General features: G+C 32.9%; 1 protein-coding gene across 1 annotated transcript in view; it reads right to left on the reverse strand.

Annotated features, from left to right (window-relative positions):
• TTC29 (tetratricopeptide repeat domain 29) overlaps positions 1-25,169 on the reverse strand; it is a 247,827-nt gene that overhangs the window by 216,012 nt on the left and 6,646 nt on the right. Inside the window, exon 4 of the mRNA XM_026018176.2 lies at positions 24,570-24,653. Coding sequence (XP_025873961.2) covers positions 24,570-24,653 — 84 coding nt within the window. The remainder of the gene's footprint in view (positions 1-24,569; positions 24,654-25,169) is intronic.

The raw sequence follows: 25,169 nt of genomic DNA on the forward strand, positions 1-25,169 counted from the left end.
CATTTCCCAGAGTTAGGTGTGTGAGTCACTATTCTTACCCATACTTTTCAGTGTAGGTAGATATTACACATAATTAGAATGGGAAAAATACATTCTTGACATACACATACTGATAAAAACCATATAAGTAATTTGAGTATGTTTTATAGTTTTTTGTGAAAAGAATAAAATTTTCCCAAAAGCTAAAACAAAGATATGCCATTCTCTTAGTCATATAAATATATATAAAGAAAGAGAAGTTAGAAAGAAAAAAATATCAATTATATTTGAAGAGAGTGAAAAGCATATAGAATTACAATGGAAACCGAAAGCATTTTTTCTTAATTTTACACATTTAGGTTTTTAACAATTGTTAGTCATAGTATTGAGTATGAGTGATTAAGAACTAACACTAAGAAATACACTATCATCACTCACATATATTTTTGTGTAATAACCACTGGAGAATTGAGATTTTTTAGGACTTTTAATTTATTTTCCATGTACTTCAAAATACAAGAAAAAAACATTTCATTATGAAAAAAGCTCTTTTTAAATTTCAAAGATGTCCAATGAGTTGACTGGTCTCTGGGGGCATCTACTGGAAATTTAGCAAACTGCAGTCACATCATGTAAATTTGATAACTTTCATTATCCATCTTAATACAGATATTATTTTAATTGATATGCAAATAAGGTGACACTCAAAGAAGATAAATGTAAAGTTATGCATGGTATTCCATCTCATCCATCTGGAAACAGCAAAATATGTAGCTGTCTATGAGATCAGTTAACAAATACTCAACTGTTAAAAATGTAAATAGGGCAGGTGGCATAACACAGATGAACAGTTTTCAAACCACTCAATTTTCATGTTTGGAAAAATTAGAAATATATTTCAGAGATAAACATACACATATTTAATAAGGCATTTTTATTAATCTAAAGATGATATATAAAAAGCATTTTTAATATGATGGTTTCTCTAATGCAAATTCATTTTGCATCTTAGTATATCCATCAATATAAACAACTTGATAATCACTGCTTATTTTCTATATGACTTACTTTAATTATTTACATGTTAATATCTCAAAAACTAGAGTTTGTTATATTTGAAAAATCTATTGTTTATTATAATTAGTTATTAAGAGTGAAATTAGTCATTAAAATGAATATTGTATTGACATACACAATTTCTCCTAAACATTTTAGGAAAACTTCCTTAAAGAAAAATTAACACACAATAAAGATAATACAATAACTGCACCTTATGTATAGTTTTAGCATATATTTCAATAAAGAAAATAACACTTGTAATAGTATTATTGCAGTTTTGACTAACCATGTTATAGGAATTTTAATGTAACAGCTATTTTAATAATTATGATTTTCTTTGTGAAATTTATTGGTCATATTTGCTGGAATAGAAAATTAAAAGATAATTTTGAAGCTTTATCTAACTGTGCTATACTTATTATTGTACCATAAAATACTCTATATGTTGCTATAATTTTATATAAAAACTCTCCTAATCAAGATTGAAATACATAACATTTTAACTTCATTCCAAAGAAACACCACAAACACATATATTAGTTTGCGCTATTTTTGAAGATCTTAAAATTGCTATCCAAATAAATGTGATATCATTTTTAATTGTATAAATTGAAAAAACTAATCACCATAAAAATGTTACCAAAAAATCAGAACATTGGCAGAACATATGGCAGGACTTTTATTTTAGTTTAGATTTAGAATCATGTTAGATAGCTGGACTTATTTGATAACAAAAATAAATAAATAAAATCCACCACCCCCAAGAGGTTATGGAATAGAATTTTTTTGTGATTTTCTAAACAATATAGAAGTTCACTAACTTGAAACTGCTACATATGTCAGGGTGCTCTATATTTTCAGAAAATACACATTTTTATCTATTAATAAAGAAAGTTAGAGAGCATAGTGAGACTGCCAACATTTTAAAAGTGTATTTACAAATGGAAAAATGCCATTTGGAAAAAACTATTTAATCTACATTCAACCTAATTCTTTTTTCTTTAAAATTTCATAATAACTAAGAAATTTAACCTACAATATTTTGTAAATAGGGCTATTACTAATATAATTCAACAAAAAATAAAATACTTAAAAATATGATCAGCAAAGAATTCTGCCAAGATTACAATAAAAATTCACTTTAACATGGACAATTTTACTTTACGATATGGAATAATTATGTATAATTAGAATGGAAGAAAGATTATTTCTCAGATTCAAGTAGGTAAGGACTGATATTTAGCATAAAAGGGAGTAACTTTTTGCTAGATCAAAAGCTGTTAACCAAATACTATTTTTGCTGGGGTTATCAGAAGAAGGCTGGGGTTATTTATCGGACAGTACAGACTGCAATATTACAATAGCTTTAAATGATTCCCTTAATAATATAAAGGCGTTTTTTTATATTCATATCCTATTAAAAATTATTTGCTCAAGGGATTCCAAGTCAATCAAATATTTGAAGTAGAGATTGTCATCAATCAGGAATGAATAAAACTATTCATCAGTCAATAATATAAAGTATTACTGAAATATTTACCTGTGTAGCCGTAACACACATTTTCTTTACTGAAAGATTTTCTCTACTAGAAAAATCTCAAACTTAACCACATTAAAAAAAGTTTTTCTTTAGAGAATTTTAGTGAAAAGCACTGGAAGAAAGAAAGCTCTTTATATGAAGCTAGTTACATAATTTTTAAAATAGTTCTATTACTTGCAAACTCCCTTGAGAAACTCAAACTTATTTACAATGGAAAATGTTAACCTAAAGATTGGACATGGAAAGGTATGAAATGAGTGTTATCATTTCAGAAGAATTTTCAGGGAAGGTATTTTCACAGTACCACCATTGAGTCCAAGCACCTTTGGCTAAATGAGGTCATATGAATTTTTGTTCTTTTTTTTTCAAATCACACTGTAACTTCCAACTACAGGAAAACCAATTAAAACATAAGCTGAAAAATAAAGCCTGAAAATAATCTTAGTTTTTGGATTGAGTCATAATGATAAAAAAATAAATCTGAGTAATATAATTCTGCTATGGTCTGAGTCCTAACACAACAACAATAAACATAAGAAAAAGAGGAGAAAAACAATAGGTAAGCTTCATGCTACACGACTACAAACATATATAAACATGATCAAGCTAGCTCATTGACTCATGTCAGTCTATATATATTTACAATTTTTTATTAATATAAAATCTATACAATATAACACTGTTTTTTGAAACAATTTTTATTAATATAAAATCCATACAATATAACACTGTTTTTTGAAACATAATCTTGTGACTGCTCTCCAAAATTTTTAATAATCTATTTTTTAGGAAATTTTGTCTCAAATAATATCATTTAAACTTTTCCTTTCAGTTAATCATCAATACATCTTTATAAATTAAAGAACTATCGGTTTTCCATATAAGTGAGTGAAATGTCAACTTTTAATAAAAATGCAAAGCTGGAGAATATAAAGACAAAACTTAGTAAAAACAACAAGTTGCATTAAAAAGAAAACTTCAGCTCACTGTGTTCTTTTTTTTTTACTAAAGTATGTCATACATTTTATCTTTGCAAGAGTTTGACGAGTTTTGCAAGTAAAATTCTGTTTCCTCTACACTTGCTAATAGTCATGAGAATCTGTAGTTTGCACCTTCCCATTAAAAATGTATTGTATTTTTTTGAAATTATTCACCCCGCCTTTTATCCAGATCATGTCTTTGAAAGGAGGAAGTAGATAATAAATGGAATAATTCATGATTTCCCATTAAATATGAAACTTTCTTTTGCAGAGTTTAGAAAATGAAGTTCTACATAATGTACAAAAGTTGATTAGAACTTTTTTAACCTTTTCAAGAAAAAACCTTTCACATTAAACAACTGCATGAGGAGGTTTCTTTGGGAAAAGTAAACCAATCAGTTTTTTCCCGCTATAGCTTGATCATATATATTCCAATGTTGTTTATTCCAAACATACATTCCTTTATAATACCTACCTATTAAAACAATGGAAAGAAAAATAGTGTACATTGAGCTATAAACATGACAAGTATCTAAAAAAATGAAACTGATGTTTAAATTACAAAGGGAAAATCCCATAAATTAAAAATGAAAACAAAATATTATTCATGCTCTTTCCAGCAATGTAATGGAAGATACAGTAAGGGTAAATAATAAAACCTACATTTAAATTTCTATTATTATTATGACATTTCTTCTAGCATGGCAATGATATTTCATAATGAAAAAAATATTTACCTTTATAAAATTTATCTTTATGAACATTTGTATTGTATTAACTATACTCTTTTGCTTTCTTTTGATAAAATAAAAAAAATTAAACCAAATGACTATTAGGCTCACAACTGCTCTATCATTGTATATTTCTTTAATAAGATATCTGTAGTAAATTTAACTGAAGAGAAATGTCAAGTTCTATTTTAGGGTACAGATGACCTCAATTTTTTGTGCTTTTAAGGTTCTTTTGTGGAACAGTTTGTTTTTCACTAAGCATATTTTAATTTACCCCATTACAAAAAAATGAAGAATATATTTTGCCCTTTCAAGCTTGAATACCTAAAAGATAACTACCATAATGTGATCCATGTGAAAAACCTTTCATACTGTATCCTCTTTAATTACTGTCAGAAAGGTGGTTGTAGAATACACACGCGAACACTGAGGCAAGGATTTCTCATGGGCTTTACGTCCACAATAATCAAACTTTCAAAATATAGTTAGTTTTACACTTAGGAAAAACTAAATAAAAACAGTAAACAAATTGATTAAATTGATGCTCTGGTCAGACCACATCTGTATGTAAATATCTTATTTTCCTGAATGTTGTATTAATTTGATTGCAGCTATCTCTAACATTTAGAAAATTCTTACTTGTAGTAACTAAGAGCATGGGTACATCACATCAAATATGTGCATCAATAAGAATATTGTAAGAACAAAAAGGAGTATTTGTCAGGAGCAAAATAAAAGAGCCTTGAATTCCAACTTAAAAAAAAAACACAAAATATACATATAGTAGGGATTATAACTTCCTTGAGACTGAGAACATGTCATATGTTTCTTTTGCATTTTCATATAATAATGCAAATGTCAACAAAGTGAAAGCTTGTATAACATTATTAGTATCAAACAAAATAGAATTCAGGCATAAAAAATTAAAGGGGTACATGAATAGCAGGGATTCATAAATAGATAGATTTACGAGAAATAGAGCAATTAGGAAACAATACACCTAATAACATAGGATCAAAATAAACAGAATAAGGGGAAATTTATTTTAAAGCATTTTTTTCAGAAAATTACAAAGAAAGCCAAGGAAAAAAAGGATTTGAATAACAATTTTCTAGCATGATTGAAATAATAGGCTTGATCTAATTATTAGTTTCTGATAGCATTTTCTGTATGGAACTGTCTACCAAATAAATAGAGAATATATATTTATTTTTCAAACATACAAAGAATATTTATAAAAACTGGCCATGTACTGGACATAGAAGAAACTTTATAAATTGTTATCATAGCATATTTAATGAGCACAAGAGTCACTCCCCAATCCTGCAACCCTCCCCCACCAAAAAAAAAAAACCCTCTAAAAATCTACTCATCTGCAAATTTACAAATGTATTTCTAATGTATTCACTGACTAAAGGGAAAACCACCATAGAAATGTTCATATATTTAGAATTGAAACAATATAAAAATACTATCAAATCCTGGGGAAGACGTCATCATGGTATTCAAAAAGAAATTTATAATTTAGTGAAAGGGAATAGAAGGGAAGGGTGAAGAAATGTGTAGGAAATATCAGAAAGGGAGACAGAACATAAAGACTCCTAACTCTGGGAAACGAACTAGGGATGATGGAAGGGGAGGAGGGCGAGTGGGGGGTGGGGGTGAACGGGTGACGGGCACTGAGGGGGGCACTTGACGGGATGAGCACTGGGTGTTATTCTGTATGTTGGCAAATTGAACACCAATAAAAAATAAATTTATTATTTAAAAAAAGGAATCAAGCATAAGAAAAAAAGAAATTTATAATTTAAATGTACTTGTTAAAAAAACAATAGAACAGAAACAAGTGAAGAAGCTAGCTTTCAACTCAGGATGCTAGAAAAAAAATCTTAACAATATGAAGTCAAATAAAGGACAAAGAAGGAAATACTAAAGGTAAAGGCATAAATTAATACAGAACAAAAAAATTATCAGTTGTGTATAACCCCCAGTACTCATCATATCACCTGCCTTCCTTAATGCCCATCACCAAATCATTGACCATTACGTCTGAAACTAAGTGTGTACTTTATGTTGGCTAACTGAATTTAAATTGAAAAAAAAAATACAGAACGAAAAAGGTGACCCATAAAACAAAATAAGTGCTTATGTGAAAAGACAAATAAATCTTTGCAAGTATAATCAAGACAAACAAAAATAAGGCACCAAAATTGTGCCAGGAATGAAAAAGATAAGACAGCTTCTAAGGAGTATATAATTATACTAATGGCTAACTTTTATTGTATACTTACAATGGGCCAATGTTCTCAATACTTCATTTGTATTATCTTTTTTAAACTTTATTTTTGATAGGTATTATTATTATCATCTTCATTTTATAGATGAGGAAACTATGGCACAAAGAGGAGCTTTTCCCCCCTTCTTTTTATAGAGAAGGAGAGAGGCAGAGAGAGAAAGAGAATCTTAAGCAGGTTCCATAACTAGCACAGAGCCCAGTGGAAGGGCTTGATCTCATCACCCTGAGATCATGACCTGAGTGGAAATGGAGAGTCAGACCCTTAAGTTACTCAGCCACCCAGATGCCACAACAAAGAGATTAATTAATGAGTTGAAGATCATACACCCTTTGAATGGTGGAGCTAGGTTATCAACTCCAGCACTCTAATTTTAGAGCCTGTTATTTGCCACTATTATCTTCATACTACCTCCAAGATACAGAGAATGTTTCTACACATATAAAAGAGATTTAAATGTTATTAGAAAATATCATGCTAAATTTTATCATGCTAAATATAACAATCTATATAAACTAGACACCTATATAAAATAACAGAATATGAATTATCAGTTTGCTAGAGAAGACTTAGAAAAGCAATTACAACAGATCTATTCTCTTCTTCTGGACCCTTCTCCAACCAAAGGAGCAAAACTATTTGGTTTTATTTATTTATTTATTTTTTAAAAAGATTTAATTTATTTATTCATAAGAAACACATGGAGAGAGAGAGAGAGAGAGAGAGAGAGAGAGAGAGAGAGAGAGGCAGAGACATAGGCCGAGGGAGAAGTAGGCTCCCTGCAGGGAGCCCTATGTGGGACTCCATCCCAGGACCGTGGGATCATGCCCTGAGCTGAAGGCAGATGCTCAACTGCTGAGCTACCCAGATGTCCCAATTATTTGGTTTTATAAAGAAGTTCTATCAAACTCTTAATAAGTAAGAAATTCCTATCTCATCAGAAATATTCCAGAGTATAGAGAAAGGTGAAAATTTCTTTAGTTCATTTTACAAAATCCCAAAAGTGTAGCAAAAGAAAAGTATAGGTCAAAATCATGCAAAACTCTCTCCCTCACGCCTCAAAAAGGAACCCCTAGCAAACAGAAACCATAATGAGTAAGCAGGGTTTTCCCCAGATTTGCACAAATGGTATATCATTATAAAATCTAGTAACTTTATGATAATCTCAGTAGGTACTAGAAAATTATTTATTAAACTTCAAAACTGATAAAGAAAAGTACAAACTAAAAATTGAATTCCTTATCTTGGTAATGTACATCTATTAAATCCACATCTCTAGAGCTGTTAACATTCATTGTTTCCATTTGCTCTTCTCGCTGTCTCTTGGATAACTATTTACCCTCTGTTTTACTTTTCTTTAAAATGTTTTGCACCTAGATGGTATTTGACTTTCTCTACCTTACTTTGCTTAGCGTAACACCGCCTAGTCCTATCCATGTCATTGTAAATGGCAAGATTTCATTCTTTTTTATGGCTGAGTAATATTCCATTTTATGTATATATCACAATTCCTTATACATTATCAGTGGATGGACATCTGGGCTCTTTCTATGGTTTGACAAGACAAATACCATGATCTCAGTCATATGTGGAATTTAAGAAACAGAACAGATGAACATAGGGGAAGGGAAGGAAAAATAAGATAAAAACAAAGGGGACAAATTTAAGAGACTCTTAACTATAGGAAACAAACTGAGGGTTGTTGCAGAAGAGGTGGATGGCAGGTGGGGTAATTGGATGATAGGCAATAGGAAGGGCACTTAATATGATGAGTACAGGTGTTGTATGCAACTGATGAATCAGTAAATTCTACCCCTGAAACTAATAATACGCTGTATGTTAACTAAATTGAATTTAAATGAAAAATTAAAAAAAATATTTTGCATCTATGCTCATGAGGGATGTTATTCTGTGGTTTTCCTTTTATGTACTGACTTTCTGGTATTCATATCAGGGTAATGTCAGTAACAGTGTGTCGAGAATTGTTTCTTCTTCTATTTTCTTGAAATGTTTATGCCAGAGTGGCATTACTTCTTCCTCAAATGTTGTGCAGATTTACCATAAAGCCATTATAGGCTTGGAATTTTCTCTGTGGGAAGTTTTTAAACTGTGAATTTAATCTCTTTAATAGATAGAAACCTATCCTGTTACTTATTTCTACTTCAGTAAATTTTGGCGGTTGGTCTTTTGTGGAATTTAGCCATTTCATAGAAGTTGTTAAATTTATCAGCATAAGGTTTATTACCTAATTAGCATTTTAATATTTGTATAAGCTATAGTGAAACATTCCCTCTTTCATTTCTGAAATTGGTTAATTTATGTCTTCTCTCTTTTTCTGTGATCAGTCTGACTAGAAGATCAATTTTATGATCTTTTCAAAGAACCAGTTTTCAGTTTCATTGCTTTTCTCTATTTTCCTGCTTTCAGTTTTTATTATTTCTTTCTAGACTTTCAGTTTAATTTTCTTTTTCTATTTTTTTTTTTAAATGAAAGCTTAGGGCACTGACTCTGAACAATTTTGTTTTTCTAAAATAAGCATTTTAAGATGCTATAAACATCCCTTTCTGCACTGCCTTAGCTGCATCCCATATATTTTAATATGCTGTATTTTCTTTTCATCCAGTTCAAAGTATTTTGCCTTGCAATTTCTTCTTTGATCCATGGATTACTTAGAAGGATGTCTGGTTTCAAAACTTATAGGGATTTTCCAAAGACCTTTCTGCTTTTATTTCTCATTTAAGTCAGTTGTTGTAAGGCAAAATAATTTTTAAGATTTAAATACTTTAAAATATATTCAAATTTGTTTTATGGCTCAGAATATCATCTCCTTTGATAAATGTTCCATGGACACTGAAAATAATGTGTGTTCTGCTGTTGTTTGGTGGAATGTTCTGTAAATGTAAATTATTTGGTCGACGGTATTGTTCAAGTCTTTGATATATACCCTTAGTAATTTTCCTACCAATTATTGACACAGCAGTGTTGGAATCTCCAACTACAATTATGGACTTGTGTGTTTCTCTTTTTCTTTTTATCAGTTTTTATATTATGTATTTGAAGTTCTGTCATTAGGAGAACAAACACTTAGTATTACGTTGTCTTGATGAGCCAGTTCTGTTTGTCATTATGAAATGGCACTTTTCACCCCTGGTAATATTCCATTCACTTTCTAAAAATATATTTCTGAAAATCCTGGGATATTTTTTCCACACTTCCTTTCTCATAATGTTAGGATTTTACTATGTTCTGTATTTCTATGTGGTCATTTCAAATATAAGAAGGAAATGTAATTAACATCCATCTTGATCTTGATGTTGAAGTGGAAAAAAACCATAAGCTGAGCCAACTTTTAAGAAAAATCCCTTGTTCAGCAATATGTTTCCTTGGCTATTCTGGTTGTAGGATAACAGATTGTTCTGGACAAGCTTAAAAAGCTTTTATGAAAATCTGTATCAAGATTAAAGAATGACTAATCTTTACGAAGTGAACCCAGGGAAGGTTCTAAATTCAGAGTAATAGTAGGAATTCAGGAAGTGTCTGGAAATCTGAACTTTGATGGCAGTCTGGTCCAATTTTTTTTTGTCTAGATTATTCATTCCTTTGTCTCTATGAATCATTTTTTTTTCTATCTTATTGTTTTTGCTTCTGTATAACATTAGACCAGTTTGGTCAAATTACTCAACCTCTCTATGCCCTGGTCTCTGGGAGTAACAACAATTCTTCACACAGTTATTGTGAGGATCACTTTAAACAGAGGCCAGCACACAGCATTCATTTAATATATCTTACCTGTTACTATCTTACATGAAATAAAACCTAGTTAAGAGATGCAGTATTTATTACAACGTGTCTAAACACCCATTTTATTGTTCATTAAGTGTGCAAAGTTCTATTTTGTTGCTCCATTTTTCTTACAGAAAGTCATGTGATAACTTTCCTCTGGAATTTAGAATCAGGAAAAAAGCTTGTATCTCTGGAAGGACTGATATGTTTCTTCTCATCAAGTAATGAGAATTTTATAGTCCATCACATCTCCCCTTTTGCCCAAACTGCCCAGAGGTTCAGGGCGAAACTTAATGTTCCATCAGGGAAACTATATTGACTTTAGTGACTAGCATATGCACATACTTTTCCTTTATTTACCTCTCATTTTCTATTTATAATCTGATGAATGTGTAATATAAAATGTTAACTTTAAATTTTTCAATCCTTCCTAGAAAGAAAGCAAGAAATAAAGTGTTATTTTATGTAAGTCAGAAGAATCTTAAAGAAGAATGAAATACAATCCCTACTTTCAAAGAACTCTAAGCCTAAAGCAAAGTCCTTTCCTTGTGGCAATTCATGGCAAGAAAGACATTTTACGCAGCAGTTCAGTACAGGCACATCTATATTTTATATATGTATGCATAGGAAACAAAAGTTGAAAAGTACTATTCCTCAAAATGTTCTAATCTCTCCATAAATATTAACTTAATTAATTCTTGTAACTATTCCATGAGTCAAGCCCTATCATCACTATCCCTGTTTTCAGATAAAAAACAGAAATGCAAAAACAGAGATGCAAATGGCCAATAACTTGACCAAAGTTAAGTGGTTATTTTGTTAGTTATTATAAAGCTGGGATTTGAGAGTCCAGAACATCTGGTTTTAGACCTCGTGCTCTGTTGCATTATAGATGGTAGCCTTCCAATATTTAACCTTACTCTATGTAATATATTCTTTTCTATTTTATTGCACTTTTTTTCATTTTATAAAAGCTAATCATGAACCCCAAACTGATGGGTCATAACCATATTGACAGGGGGGTCATAGTCTATAGTTTGTTAAACATTAATCGAGAAGGAAAAAACCTTACACATAGATGATTGTCAATGGCTATTAAAAGAGTTCAAGCAGGAGCTCTGAATTCTACCATGTTGTTGAGCGTGGCTCTGAGGAAGCCTCACAGAGCAAGAAATAGCTGGAAAATAGAAGTTTACCAAGTACACAAGGCATAGGGGAAAGAGGAAGGCATTTCAGGCAGAGCAGATATACAAGGCTGTGAAGGGGTAAGAGATCATCATTCAATGATTCCCCAAGCACCTGTGTGCCAACCCTGTACGAGTACTAAGGATGAACATGTGAGCAAAGCAGCCATGGCTTCAGCGCTCAAGTTGGAAGATGAGAGAGAACATGGTTTAATGAATATTTGAGTAAATCCAAAGACAGAATACTGTAATGATTTGAGGATGAGTTCTGGAACCCAATTGCCAAGGTTAAATTTCCTGTTCTTCGATATATTTGAGTAAGTTACCTAATATCTCTGTGCTTTCTCTTTAGCTATAAATGGAACTAACAAAGATTTTTCTATGATTAAATAAATTAATACATGTGAGGCACTTTGCACAGTATCTGAGAGATAGTGCTCAACAAATGTCAGTTATTATTGTTTTGGCAAATAATAAGTTTCAAATGGGAATGGTAGAGATTTCACAGACTGATGTGGTTGGCCTTAGTTAAAAAATACTGATGGAGTGTCTACTATATACTGGGTACTGTTATACCCAGTGTACTTGAGACTCATCAGAGAATAAGACATTGTCCCAACAGTTCAGGTCAGTTCAGAAGGCATCATCTTTGATTACTTCCTTTACTCAAACCCACATTCATTCTGCTGGTAAACTCTGTTCTCCATATCACTTAAATATATTCTAAATCAAACCATTTCTCATCATTTCCACTAGATTTATCCCAGTCAAGCTGCCATCATCTCTTACTTGGGCTATTTCCCAGGCAAATGTCGACAGAGCAGTCTTAGTGATTCATTTAAAATGAAGTTACAGGGACACCTGGGTGGCTCAGTGGTTGAGTGTCTGCCTTTGGCTCAGGTCATGATCCCAGGGTCCTGGGATTGAGTCCTGCATCAGGCTCCCCATGGGGAGCCTACTTCTATCTCTGCCTGTGTCTCTGCCTCTCTCTGTGTGTCTCTCATGAACAAATAAATGAAGTCTTAAAAAAATAGAATAAAATGAAGTCACATAACGTTGTTCCCCGCTTAAAATGTTCCAATGATTTCCCAATATACCTAGAATAAAATTTAAGCACTTCAAAATTATTCTAAGTAACTTCTAATCCCTTAGGAATACCGTGAATGTAATGAAAAAAAATTAAAGGGCAAAAGAAGTTTGGAAAGATTCTTTACCATTGATTACCTAAGAGTTTTGGAAGACACTATAGTGATTAATTAATTATTTTGTGAATTAATGCATAATTAATTTTAATTAAGAACTGAGGGGATCCACATTGGTGAATTCCAAACAACTAAAATCTTTAACTAGAAAAATAAATAGCCTATAATGAAACAAAACTAGCAAATCAAAACATTAAGTTTTTCTAAAATATATTTCTCATTTCCCTGCCATATGAAACGGAGTAAGGAAAACAAACCGATACTTTGTTACTAAATTTCAATTACAATGTAAACACACTTTAAAGAGTACCCAAAGGGCTCAGTTATTATTTGCCCTTCCAAGGTATATCCCCAGACTTTTGACTTTTTATTAGTGGCTAATTCTTTTGATTGCCCTTTTATCAGATGGCATTTCAAAATGTTAGCCTCCTCCTCACAGTCTCAATCCACAAAAAGTTAGAAAAATGAGAGGTTTCCAGAGAAAACAATATAGCCAAACTTGTTAAATCAGACAATCCAATTTTATAGACATTTCTGAGTCAACTGACTTGTCCTAAATATGATTCCATACATCCCTCTTGATAGTAAAATGCCATTTTCCTAGAGCTTTTCTCTTCTATGTCAAAGTTTGCATACATATACTGATGTTGGTTAATCTAAATCTGATATCTTAATTAATGGGGTATTCCTGATAATATTATTAGTGGAAATAGACGGTCAAGTTTTATCCAGGGGTATGTGGATTATGGTGAAGAAGATGACATATTCTTCTCTACTTAGGTTTTCTCACAATATTCAATTTTTTTTAGCATGAAAAAAGTGCTTGAAACATATACAAGATGTTTATATGGTGATATGTAGAAAACTGAGATTAAGCGAAATCACAGTTTGAGGATATATTTATACCCACACACATACACATACATACATACAAAACACACACAAATACACACATTCTATATACATATTTATAAACATACTATATATAATTATATATGTGTATATAGAGAACCTTTGAAAATCAAAGAAAGTGCAGATTATCTAAAATTATCTCAGAGAATCATTCCAAACAAAAATTTAAGTTTCAAATAATTTAAAAACGATTAAAGTATCCTCTATACGTTTTTACATTCTTTTTCTTTAAGTGGACATTTAAAATTTCTTTATATCAAAAGAGAATGCTTTGAAAAGAGGTAGCGTAAGAAGCTCCACCAATCTGTCTCCCAACCTAGACAATAATTGCAGCTGATGTAATTATTTTGGAGTGCTAGAGTTTACTGAAGCTTTGCAACTTCCAAGGGAAGCCTTGAACAGTACATTGTGATTAATTTTTTGGTCAGTTTCAACTCGTAGCTCAGTAGCAGCCACTCATTCACCACCCACAAGCCCCATGGCAGGCATCCATGCACTAGTTCCAGGTCCAGCATGTAAACAGCTCACAGTAGGCAATAAGGACCCTGTCTTGGGGTCCTATCTACTGAGCATTGATTGTTTCTTCTGATCATGGAGAGGCAGACACAGAAGTGGGTAGCCATCATTGCACATATACCTCTATTCTCATAAGCCCCTCCCTTTCAGACTGAAGCAATTTACAGGAGACGCAAAGGGATGGTGCTTTTCTGACACCACTCTTTTCCCCTTCATTTTTTCTCTTTTTCACTCTTCAAAAGCCAAAAACAGCTTAAGTTTTAAAACATTAAAAGCTAGGATATTTGAAAGTAAATGCATATAGGGGGGAAACACATGCCCAAGTAAAGGTGCATGGCAGCCTGGGTGGCTCAGCAGTTTAGCGCCGCCTTCAGCCCAGGGGTGTGATCCTGAGACCAGGGATTGAGTCCCACGTTGGGCTCCCTGCATGGAGCCTGCTTCTCCCTCAGCCTGTGTCTCTGCCTCTCTCTCTCTCTGTCTCTGTCTCTGTCTCTCTCTCTCTTTCTCTCCCCCCACCCCCCGTGTCTCTCATGAATAAATAAAATCTTAAAAAAAAAAAAAAAAGAAAGAAAGAAAAAGAAAGGTGCAGGCTCAGGAAAACACCTAGGAAGGACCTTAAAAGTACACCTCAGGTTGATCCTTGACACTAAGACAGACTACAACAATAAATAATAAATAAAAACAATAAAAACAATATAGCCACAAATGCTGTAAAAGTTAAAGAATCTGATTACCATAGTTACCACAGTATTAGATTAAAATGTCCAGTTTTTAACAACAAAAAAATCATAAGGTATACAAAGAAATAGGAAGGTATCCCATTCAAGAGGACAAAAAACAAACCAACTGAAACTGTCCCTAAGAAAGACCAGATTATACAGAAAAAGCACCTGACAAAATTCAATACCTTCATGATAAAAACACCCACCAAATAAAAATGGAAACTACCTCAACATGATAAAAGCTATATATGAAAAACTCACAGCAAACATAATACTCAATGATGAAAGACTTAAACCTTCCCTCTTAGATCAGGAATAAGCAAAGATACAATTTCATCACATCTAAAAAAAAAAAAAAAAACAATTTCATCACACTGATCAACATAGTACTGGAAGTCCTGGCCAGAGCAATTAGAAAAGAAAAAGAAACAAGAGGCATCCAAATTGGAAGGAAAGACTAAAATGATCTGTTTCCAGTGTTGTAGAAACCCTATGTAGAAAACCCTAAAGATTCTACACACACAAAAAAAAGCTTATAGAACTAATAAATTCAGCAAATTAGCAGGATACAAGGTCAACACATAAAATTCAGTAGATACCTAAATACTAACAATAAATTATCTGAAAAGGAAATTAAGAAAACAACTTTGCTTACAATAGCAACAATATATAAAATAAAATACTTAGGATTTAACTAAGATGAAAGACTTGTACAATGAAAATTGTAAATGTAAAATATTGTTGAAAAAAAGTTAAAGAAGACAAATAAATGGAAAGGCAGACATATAAACCAATGGAATAGAGTCAGAAATAAATCTTCACATAAATGGCTAAGTGATTTTTGATAAGGATGTCAAGACTACTCAGTGGGAAAAAACAATATTTTTAACAATTGGTCAGAAAACAAGACATCCACATGCAAAAGAATGAAGTTAAACTCTTTTTTTTTTAAAGCTAAACTCTTACCTAACACTGTATACATAAATTGAAATGGAACAAAGACCTAAACATAAGAGCTAAATCTATAAAACATTTAGAAGAAAACTTAGGGCAAAAGTCTTACAACATGGGCTTTGGCAATGATTTCTTGGATATGACACCAAAGGTACAGGTAGTAAAAGACAAAATAGACAAACTGGACTTCATGAAACCTAAAAACCTTTGTTATCAAGAAGCACTATCAACAGAATGAAAAGGCAACCTATGGAATAGGAGAAAATAACTGCAAGTCCTAAATCTGATAAGAGATTAACATCTAAATATATAGACATTTAAATGGACAGAAGACTCAAACAGACATTTCTCTAAAGAAGATATCCAGATGACATGAAAAGATGCTCAACGTCACTAATCCTTAGGGAAATGCAAATCAAAACCACAATGAGATATCACCGCATACTGACTATGATGGCTACTATCATAAAAGCAGAAAAGAATAAATGTTGGTTAAGATGTGACAAAATTGGAACCTCCGTATGTTGTCAGTGGAAATGTAAAATGGTATAGAGACTGTTGTGGCAGAATGGTGGTTCCTAAAAAATATTAAAAATAAAATTACAAATTATTTAGAAACTCCAGTTTTGGGTTTATAATCAAAAGAATTGAAAACAGAGTCTTGAAGAGATCTTTGTACACCCATGTTCACAGCAGCATTTTTATAGCCAAAACATGGGAGCAACCCAAGTGTCTATCAATGGATGCATGGATGAGCAAAATATGGCCTATATATACAATGGAATATTATTCAGCCTTTAAAAGGAAGGAAATTCTTACGTATGCTACAACACAGATGAATCTTGGGGAAATTATGCAGTGAAATAAGACAGTCACAAAAGATAACTAATGAATGACTTTAATTATATGAAGTGTTTATATGAATAGTCAAAATAATAGAGACAGAAAGTAGCACAATGGTTCCTACAGGCTGAGGGGAGAGGTATTGTTTACTGGGTACAGAGTTTCAGTTTTGCAAGATGAAAAGAATTCTGGGATAGATGGTGGTGATGGTTGCACAATAGTATTAATGTATTTAATGCCACTGAACTGTACACTTAGAACAGTTAAGACGGAAAATATTATGTTATACATATTTTATCACAATCTAAAAATCTTTAAAAAAGAGAATAATACTGTACAGTTCTAATGCAGAGTTAGGCATCACTTAATTACGCTATACCAGAAAAGACTATGATCTGGTAATATCTGTGGAAGCCCTGGGAAAGCAAAAGGATATGTGTGTGCCCATAACCTGGTTTTGCTTTAAGTCCTGAGAAGGTGATGCTAGTTACAATATCTCCAGTTTCCAACACAGAAAACAGAATATGGTATAGGTATGAGCCAGGGGGTGATTTTTACATAATTGCAGTAATATCAACATTTTGAAGATTATTTTTTAGCTATAATGGAGAATGGAAGAAAACCTCATTAGTTTTAGATCTTCCCATGCCTTCTTTCTCAATACAGACAGAATATAAAATCAAAAACAAAACTCAACATAATAAAACCATCTTGCCACATGAATTACAGGTGATGTGGCTGGGTCGTTGCTCATCCCACTGACAGTTCTGATTCAACCCTATGGTACCTGGGTATTTATCTCCTTTTATCACTTTGTTCCTTGTTCCTGAAAGAACAATTTCCCAGATGATTTCCAAATAAAGGAGAGCCACTGTGTACTTTCAGCTTCATAATCGGTTATGGGAAGAGCCAAGTTCTCTGGCTATATATTCCTTATGTGTCTAAAACTGTAGGTTTATATGTAAAGCATCTTATAGTAATAGTAAGGTTAAGTGATTCGTAGAAATGTTTTAAAAGTGTTTGGAATAGCTCAGCAGGCTATACAAATTGTGTTGCTTGGTACAGCATAAGTTAGCTTATGAAAAATTTACTACAAGCTGAAATTTAAAAAAAAATTTATCTTCATTGGCTAGCATTACTAAATTTGAAATGTATCTCTTATTAGAAACTCTATCTTCTGAACATGATAAAAATGATACCTAGTACAAAGCTAAATATGTGACTATACATATTTAAAGAAAAGTGACAAATTAATATTAATACCTAAATCAACACATAAAGTTAATGTGAAACATTTAGGTTATTTATATTAACTAATAAATGCCTTAAAAGAAAAAAAAAGGTCAATGACAGTTAAATAGCTAAAGTGAGGGTTGTCTATTTGTGTTTCATATAGACAATCTCATTTAACTTTCATAAGAATTTCCCCTTATTATTGTACTCTTCAAATACTTATGGAAATCAAAGATTAGATAAATCAAGTAACCTGTGTAAGATTACACAGGCATTAAGCAGCAAAACCAAATTTCCAACTGAGGAGGAAATCAGCTTCCTAACAGCCAGAGCTGCAGTGTCATGATTCCTATGCTTTTGCCTTACAAAGATTTCTAAGTCTAATAGAGCTGCTAAGTTTAAATACCATATATGAAAATAATATTTTAAAGCAACCTTTTAAAGGACATAAAGACACAAATGCCTAAGAAATTGGCATTTCTGTGTCCTGTTGACATTTGAAGTCTTTCGTCTTTTATTTATTTAGACTTAGTTTTGATGAAAATCTGGGATCCTTTTTGCACTTAGGGAAGATTCTTTTTAAAGTTCCTTCCAATTACATTTTTTAAATTCCAAAATGTTAAGTTTTATTAATATCACTATTCTTTATTTTTTTAAAAAAATTATGGTCAAAAATGTCTTTTCTTTCCTAGTTTCACATCCTAGAGATCAGTAAGACAATGCAAGTATGTCTGGAAGACAATATTAGAATTTAAATAAGGAAGCAAATCAATAAAAATAAATAACAAAGAAAGGTATTTCTCCACTCTTCTTGTCACCATTCTCTGCTATTGCCTAATTTTTTTTTATATTCATGAGAAGGTTAGGAATAATCACCTCTCCGTTTCAGAACATCAAAATCCTGTCTCTTTCTCAAATCAGGAAGAACTTAGCTACCCAGAGGGAAAGACGGGCAGCTTCCTTTCCCTCTCTCTCCTGCCTGTTCTTGTTAGTCATGCAACCATTTATTTGGCAACTGTCCTTTCAGAAAGTTAATTTGCAAAGAGTCCATAGAGAATTTCACTTATTACTTTACAAAAGAGCAAAATATTTTGGAGGGAAAACAAAACGATTTCACAAAATTATTTAAAAGTAAACAAGATAAATGAAGCAGAGGAACAGCACACGTGAAGAGACCCAATTTCCCACAGGATTATCATGAAATACCTCCTGAATAAATGTCTCCCTCCTCTTCCATATATTTTGATTACCTGGCCAAGGTGCAGATCCAGGTGCTAAATTTGCTTATAACAAGAATATCTGTGGTTCATAAAAGCACCTTTGGTTCCAGACAATTTTGAAATAAACTCAAGATGAAAACTTAGTGCTGGGAAAACGCCCATTTACTTTAACTGCCTAAGTAGAAGACAATTCAAAATGAGGAAGGGGAGAAGGGCTTTAAGAGATATGAAAATAAATGGCTCTTTGTTTCTTTACGACCCAAACTTATTGAATATGGTAACTGACAGTTCTAATCGCCACTGTGCTGACAAAGTGATGCTTAGCACACTGCAACTGATGATGCTGGAAAGATGCTCTGCAAGAAAGCAATATCTTGGAGATGCACACAGTTTTGTATATGTGCTGCCGAAGCGAGCACTGCACACAGTTTTGAACCAAATCTATTCTTCCACCTAATAGAACATGATATCTGAAGCAGAAAGTAATACTGAGCAGATTAGCATTCTCTGTCCCTTGATGATTTTGTTTATTTGTATCCTCATATACATAGCTGAAGCTGTAAAAACTGCCCCCCAGAAATTTGTATCTGAATCTACAAATGATACTTTCATTACTTAGCTACTCAAAGCAATTACAATATGATAATAAGTGATACTTTCAATCCTTTTAAAAATACTGTATTCTGAATACAGTATTCAGAATAAAAAATAAAGTATAAAACCACAACAGGATCTTCTTTAGTTGTTAAAGGTCAAATACCATCGATGACCTATTTGAAGATTTACCTAAGAAAAATCAAATTGTCAGTGTCAATTATATTGTACATGAGTACAAAATTGGGGGAGATGTATCTACTAGGCACAGAAATAACCCAGTCTCTTAAGAAGTAATGAAGCATACTGAAATTCTTCTGTAACTGTAGATAATAAAAAACCCAGAAGCCCTTTGCTTTTGAACTACTTTACCCATTCCAAAGTAAAATGATCCCCCATCAATGGATTCAACCATTCCAGGAACAACTACCCTAGCTTGTCCTGCTCAACTCCTCCTTTAAATTTTATACCCCTACTTGTGTACATAAAATGCCTTTGAGAAGTTAAACTGCTTTGATTCAATATAGTCACATACAACACTGACCTTAAAATATTGTAAGCAAAGAATAGTCATAGCAGGATACCTATTTCATGGTGTCAATCTGACACTTATTTCACTCATTCATTCATTTAACTTGCCGGTGTTGAGCTCCGTCCATGTGGCAGGACACACAGAGACACGCCCCTGGTCCTGTGCAGATCCATTCTGCTGGGGATGAAGACAGCTGACATGCAGACTCGCAATGCAAGAGGGGGACCAAGTTATAGCAGAAATAGAGTAAGTAGAGGTGGGATGAGGGCTACTGGATTATGAGGTCAGGGAATGGCAGACTGAAGAGGTCACATTCAAGGTGACACCTGCATGACAAGAAAGTGTCAGCAATTAGGCCACAATGATTGAAGTGAGTGGTGGGGAAAATGGGATAAAATGAGATAAAATCAGAGAGGTCATCGAAGTCCAAATCAGGCACAGCAAAGTCCAAACCATGATAAGCCTTAGAGTTTACCATAAGAATAATGGGAAGCTCTCAGTGCATATTAAGCAGGTGAGTGTTATGATCTAATTTTTTTTTCAAAAGATGACTCTGGATGCTGAATTTTGGCAGAGTTCAAGGGGATATGAGAAGAGCATTTGGGAGACTATTCTAGTGATCTTGGCAAGGGATGATGGTGGCTATGCAATGAAGGGAAGTAGATGAACACAGGATATATTTAGAGCTTCTATATGATAGGACATAGTGATGGATTAGATGGGGGAGGGTGGTGAAGTCAGGGTGCAACTCAAGGCTGCCTTAGTGCCATTTACTGAATTGAGGAAAGACTGGGGGTAATTATTGGGTGGGGGAGGTGAGGGAAAGTAGGGGTAAATCAAGAGTCCAGTTTGTGGCCAGATTAACTTTAGAGTGTCTATTAAATATCCATGTAGATATATAAAGGAGGCAGTTGGATATAAAAATTTGGAGCTTATGGAGAGCTCAGGGCTGGATTTACAAATGTGGTAGGCATCAGGGTATTTTAGTACTTAAAACTTAAAGACTGGATCCGGGGAGAGAGTCGCAGGGAATAGAGGGCCTAAGACTCAGCCCTAGGACAACCCACCACTGAGAGTTTAAAAAGAAAAAGCCAGTCAGGAAAGAGGAGACTAAGAGCACAGTCAGAGTCTGGAGAAAAACCACAGAACATGGCATCCTGGAAGCCACGGGTTCAGAGTGACCAATGAGAAAATGCTCAACTCTTACCAAATGTTGTGAAGACATTGTGAGTACAGAAATGCAATCATTATACATGGTAAAAATGCAGATTTTAGTTATTCTAAACAGAGAGATTTCTGTGACTTCTGGGACTAGAAACCTCTTTTGAGTCAATCGATGTAAGAGTGGATGCAAATACCGAGACAGTGCATCTGGTTGCTATGAAAGGTACAGGAAAATGGGATGGAACCTGGAGGGGGATAAGAAATCAAGCGAAATACTACAGAAAATATGAATGCTAGTGAGATTGATCCAGTAGAAAGGGAAAATGATGATGTATAAGAAAAATATGTTTAAATGCAGGATAAAGACTTGGAACAAATAAGAGGGGATGGTAGCTAGAGCACAAGCAGAGGCATCATCCTTAGATGAGAATAGGAACTCTCTACCAATCATGATAGAAGGAAAGTCACAGAGTGTGAGTCTACATATAAATAAATTGGTATATTTTGGGTCAGATGATGATGGGTTATTTTGGGACTAGACAGAGAGCACATACATATTATGGGATATCACAGCTAGTGTGTATGAATTATATAATGAACATATATATGTATATATAATCATGCCATATATAAGGAATATGTATATTACCATCTTAGAGAAGAAAAAAGCAGTATATAGAGAGACTTAATCTTAGATATTGCTTTTGTCTGGTTGAAAATTTGATTCATCAATTTCTCCTGCTTTTATACTTGGGATCTGTGAAGTACTGGATGGGTAACTTTATAATGCTACCAAACTGAAAGCCAAACTTAGAATCTGTCTTCCTTGGCAGCTTTCATCCTACCACTTTAGTTTTCCCTGATTTCCTCTAGACCTCGAGGCTGCACTTCACAATACAATCAGCACTCATTCAGGGGATCCCTTGGTGGCTCAGCAGTTTAGTGCCTGCCTCCGGTCCAGGGCATGATCCTGGAGTCCCGGGATCAAGTCCCACATCGGGCTCCCTGCATGGAGCCTGCTTCTCCCTCTGCTTGTGTCTCTGCCTGTGCCTCTCCCTGTGTCTCTGCCCGTCCCCCTCCCCCTCCGCCTCCCTCTCCCTTTCCCTCTTTCTCTTCTCTCTCTCTCTTGCGTGCGTGTGCTCTCTCTCTCTCTGATGAATAAATAAATAAAATCTTAAAAAAAAACAATCAGCACTCATTCATTACATATTTGTTTTCTGTTCATGAATCTTATTGTCTCAAACAGAGACAAGGATGGAGCCAAATATTTTACAATACGTTATCACTGTCTCTCCCACTGTGAAAAACCTAGTATTAGATATAAAGTAGCACTTAAATGCTTGCTGACCAATTTATCTTTCTAGAGTTGACTGACCAATTTATCTTTCTAGAGTTGACTGACTAATAAAAAGTTTTACGTAGCGGTTCCTTGGTCAACAGAATATGCATAATTCCTCATGGCACCTGCTGAGTATTGCTGGGAGTGCTGAAATTATTCATCAGTTTTCTCCTTTACATGCTATTCAATTAGTTTGTCTGTGGCAAAGTCTAGAATATGTATCAATCAAAAGCAGAAGAGTGAGCTAAGTACAAGCTATCTTCCTATTAAGGTTTGCTTTAGCTTTGGTCTAAAAAAGTATTCAGCTGAGAAAACTTTAAGGAAAATGCAATTGTAAGGCTGGAGAATTACCCAGTGCTACTTGTTTTCTGTAGCATACTATGGACTTGAAATCAATTTGGGATAAAACTTTATTAAGTTAAAAAAATCAATTTGGTAATATCCTTAATGGAAAAAAGTATTAAGAGAACACCCATCAGCATGTTTTGCATTGTTTTAGACCAAAGTTTTCTCCAAAGAAGACTGAAAGTTTAGCAGATTTCAAGTGCTATATATGGATTTCTAGCTTGTTAAAATAAATTTAATTCCATATTTAATTCTTAATTGTTAAGCCAATTACAGATATTTGGATATCATTATATTTTAGTCAGAATGAAAATATCACATATATTTTGCTCATAAGTATCATCAGACAATATTAACTTCTAATTTTATCCAACAGGTTATGATGGAAAGTTAATAAATTAACAACCAGAACAACTTTAACCAAAGGTCCCAGATACTACACACAGCAGTCAATAGTGTTCGAAGGAAGACAGTGATTATAGGTACTGTAAAAATTTTATGACTCTATAAAATAAAGTAGCTACTGACAGAATGAACTATTCCAATTTTCCATGTGATGTGCAAATTGACAAAGATAACATCTAATAAAGTGAAACACATCAAGAGATTTGGAATTTTAGACTCTATGAAACCTGTACCAAAAAATCTAAAGAAAACTCTTTCACTGGACTCCCATAACACTTGACAATAGTGAGAGGATGTTTTAAAAACATTTATTGCATGAAATATTTTAATTGAATCAATTAATGAGTTCCATAAGATGTGTGTGCATTATAATATTTCTTTTTCAATGCTTGCATCTAAAGATCTGATGTTAAAACCAAGTCTATAGCTAAGAAATGTTAAATCTATTTAGCTATTATTTTAGGTTTCTATTCATTTCTCACTAACCTACATAGATTTTTATATTGTTTTCAGATCAAAAATTAGTTTCTAACTAGTGATAAAATGGCAAAGTTTATATTGCTCATTGATAAAATAAATCCAGACAATTTAGAATTATTTAAAAAGCAACCAATAAACTATGATCCATTCATTCTTTGTGCGGGTTTTGGTGGGGGGAGGAACATACATTTTTGTTTTAAATCACTAGGAAAAAAAGACATGATCTTTCTCTTAAAAGCTTTTTTCTCCCCCATGGAGGCAACATACCTTAAAATGGAAGTTAATAAGCAATTAATGGCACAGACTTAACTAAAATATTGCAAATGTGATAGTATAATATCTTGGTAAATATGAGAATTTTGAAAGCCATAAAATTAAAGACTTTGATATGTGTAAGATCAATAGACATGACTTATCACTATTTAATGTGAGCTTTAATTTTTAAATGCCACATTCCAATGAAAAAGTGTACTGCACAGGAAAATTGAAATTTCAATAAAGTATCAAGACAAAAGAAACAAACTTTATATTAAAGTACCTTTAAGAGGTTATACTTACGCAGCAACCTCCTCTTTTGACAATCCTTTGAAATTCACCTCCAGATAATGATCTATGTCATCTTTTTCTTTGATCAACTGAGACCTAAATGAAATGGAAAGAAATAATAAAGCACTGCTTTATCAAGTTGAAAAGCTCCCAAACATAAAATGCCACCAGGAGAACAGAAATATTTAAGGTATAATACCATATATAATAAATATTGTACAATAGCTATAGAGTTAGGTTGTTGATAAATAATTTCCAAATTTTCAGGGGAGGGGCGTGAGAGAATGGGGTAACTGGGTGATGGGCATTAAGGAGGGCATGTGATGTGATGAGCACTGGGTGTTATATACGACTGATGAATCACTGAATTCTACCTCTGAAACCAATAACACATTATATGTTAATTAATTGAATTCAAATAAAAAATAATTTCCAAATTTTCATTTTCTTGAATGTTGATAGGAAAGGATTTTAAACTCAGTGTGCAAACAAAACACCAACACATTAAAATAATCAGCATTCTTAAATAAATGGAATTTTCTCCTCAAAGCTTATAAGCTCTTCCATTTTGCTCATGTTGCTTTACATTATAATTTTCCAATACAGAAGTCA

The sequence above is a fragment of the Vulpes vulpes genome, chromosome 10 (genome assembly GCF_048418805.1).
Source record: "Vulpes vulpes isolate BD-2025 chromosome 10, VulVul3, whole genome shotgun sequence".
NCBI lineage: Eukaryota > Metazoa > Chordata > Mammalia > Carnivora > Canidae > Vulpes > Vulpes vulpes.